The 2,729-nt window shown below is 49.8% G+C and overlaps 1 protein-coding gene across 1 annotated transcript in view; it reads right to left on the reverse strand.

Annotated features, from left to right (window-relative positions):
- Positions 1–230: 230 nt before the first annotated feature.
- LOC133137521 (serine/threonine-protein kinase 17A-like) overlaps positions 231–2,729 on the reverse strand; it is a 25,026-nt gene continuing 22,527 nt past the window's right edge. The window contains exons 5-7 of the mRNA XM_061255843.1: positions 2,323–2,371; positions 1,611–1,790; positions 231–886 (exon numbers count right to left, since the gene is read on the reverse strand). Coding sequence (XP_061111827.1) covers positions 616–886; positions 1,611–1,790; positions 2,323–2,371 — 500 coding nt within the window. The 3' untranslated portion in view covers positions 231–615. The remainder of the gene's footprint in view (positions 887–1,610; positions 1,791–2,322; positions 2,372–2,729) is intronic.

Below are 2,729 nucleotides of genomic sequence, written 5' to 3' on the forward strand. Positions count from 1 at the left end.
CTGAAAACCAAAAAATGGCCAATCGCAAGTATTTTAGTATTATATATTTACACTTCTGTCACCTTTCTGCTAAATAAGACAAAAGTACCGCCAGTCAGATGAGGCGGTTTGACTTATTTCAAGACAAGGGGCAAGAAAATTTCAATTTCACAGTAACTTAACACAAGCTAATATTGAGGTGTGTTGAAGGTGGAGACCTAAGATAGACCTCCCCCTGTTTGGCTGTCAGAGTTGAGAAGGTGAGGTGTGTCTGTAGAACAGGCCCATATCTGTGCCCCTGGCTCTCTGGTCGTTTAAAAGCTAAGGAGACGGGTTTGTTCTTGTTCTGAGTTACGATGGTGAGGCGTGTTGAAGGGGGAGATCTGAGAGTGGCCTCCCACTGTTTGGCTCTCTGAGTAGAGATAGTGAGGTGTGTCTGAAGGTCCATTGGAGGCCCTGGCTCTCTGGGTAGAGACAGTGAGGTGTGTCTGAAGGTCCATTGGAGGCCCTGGCTCTCTGGGTAGAGACAGTGAGGTGTGTCTGAAGAACAGGCCCACAGGAGGCCCTGGCTCTCTGGGTAGAGACAGTGAGGTGTGTCTGAAGAACAGGCCCACAGGAGGCCCTGGCTCTCCACACTCAGAAGATGATCTCCTGCAGGGGGCCGAAGGATGCCTCGAATTTGAAGCGCTTTGAGACGGCCTTCTGGTCCACGGCCAGGCCCTGCTGGTCGGACTGCCGGCAGGGTCCCAGGGTGTACGAGGCCACCACGATGAGCTCCTCCGTCTCCAGACCTTCCTCATCCTCCTCCTCCTCCTCCTGCAGGGGTGGGCGGGGGTTCCTCAGGATCTCCCCATCCTGGGGCAGGAGCCAGGGGTGGTTCAGGCAGTCCTGGGCAGTGGCACGGGCCCTGGGAGGGGGGGAGAGAGGGAGACACTCAGGATCCACCCTGCACCCCAGACGCCATTAAAAAAAGCATTCCAGAATACCTACTCTTCAAAGGGAGAAAATGCAGAAAAACCAATAAAGCCCAGGCTTGTTCCTCAGGTCCAAGAGCCTGGACACTGCACACTGCACACTACATACTACATACTAAACCAGCTCTACACATTCACAAATGCTCAGTGTATCCAGCCAAACCCTTTCCCTCAATCCCTTAGAGCCCTTTGAATCCACAATATCTCACATTTGTTTTGGCCTTGGGACTCCATTTTGAGGGGGGGTGGGGGTGGGGGGGTGGCCCCAGCAGCCCATAGAGATTACATTACTGACCCTCCCCTCTCAACTCCACGTCCTGCGGGCCGCAGTGTCTGCAGGCATTTACTCCTACCGTGTGCTACACCACCTGATTTCACTAATGACTTCACCTGCCTGGTTCAGATAATGAGATAATAAAATGCGGCCTGTAGCGTAGTGGTTAAGGTAAATGACTGGGACCCGCAAGGTCGACGGTTCGATCCTCGGTGTACCCAGAATTAGATCCGCACAGCCGTTGGGCCCTTGAGCAAGGCCCTTAACCCTGCATTGCTCCAGGGGAGGACTGTCTCCTGCTTAGTCTCATCAACTGTACGTCGCTCTGGATAGGAGCGTCTGCCAGTCGTGTAATGTAATGTAATAATGAGTGCACAGCTCACCGCGGGTCTTTGAGGAGGAGGGACTTGATGAAGTTGATTGGCGGCTCCCCGAGACCGTCCAGCTCCTCCTCGGCGTAGCTGACGTTGATCTGGGAGATGTTGAGGAACGTCTCCTGCTTGTCGTCTCCCAGGAACGGGGAGGCGCCCGTCAGCATCACGTACGCCAGCACTCCGATGCTCCTGCCAAGTAACCATGGAAACAATGTCTTACACTGCAAAACAAAAAATATAATTTGACCAGAGGTGTAAATTTCGGTTCGGAAAGTAAAAGTCTAAAGGTAGAGCTAATTAATGAAATCATGCTCACGGTTGGATGGAAATCATGGCAGGACTTTTACTTTCTGACCCCTGGACTCCACCTCTGGGCTACAAAAGTGCTTTAGTTGTGTAATGAGACTTAAACCCAAATTTTCTTCTCTCAAGTAGCACATATTAGCTTGTTTTAAGTTACCGTTTGCTTTGCTTGACAAGTGAAGGTTTTTCACCCCGTTGGCAAATCCAGAATTGAGTCAAATTATATAAAAATCTAAGACTTAAAATGCTTGCTCAGATTAATATTTTTAGTGTACTAAGCAAACAGGTAACCAATCGCAGTTGCACAGGCATGAATGGCAACCAATCAGAAGCAGCGAAGCCAGACTAATGTGACAGGTGATTGGCTGGGCTTGGCCCGCGGATGGCTCTGTAAAATGGAGGTTTGTGCACGTCTTACCACATGTCAGTCGCAGTGCTTATTGGCTCATAGTTCAGGATTTCTGGAGCTGCAAGAGAGGAGGGATTTATGAACATGACACATTTACAGCGTACAGTATAGCACTCACAGACAACATGGACCAACGCCCAGGACGGTATGTTGCTACAGTGTTACCATTTTGTGTCTGTAGTGTGTGAAATTTTCCATTCATTTCTTTTAGCCCTCTAAGGTGTGAGATCACAAATACGTTCTTAACTGAACGTTCTAATGCTGATGTCACAATCGCTACAGGCAGTTGAAAGAAAGAAAGAGTTCTAGAACACTGAAAAAAGAGGCATTCCAAAAGACCTCACTCTTCAACGGGTTAGTGGTACACCAAGTCACAGGCACACAGTTTGCTAGCCAGAGACTGGGGCAGGGGTTTA

This window comes from Conger conger, chromosome 9 (assembly GCF_963514075.1).
Source record: "Conger conger chromosome 9, fConCon1.1, whole genome shotgun sequence".
NCBI lineage: Eukaryota > Metazoa > Chordata > Actinopteri > Anguilliformes > Congridae > Conger > Conger conger.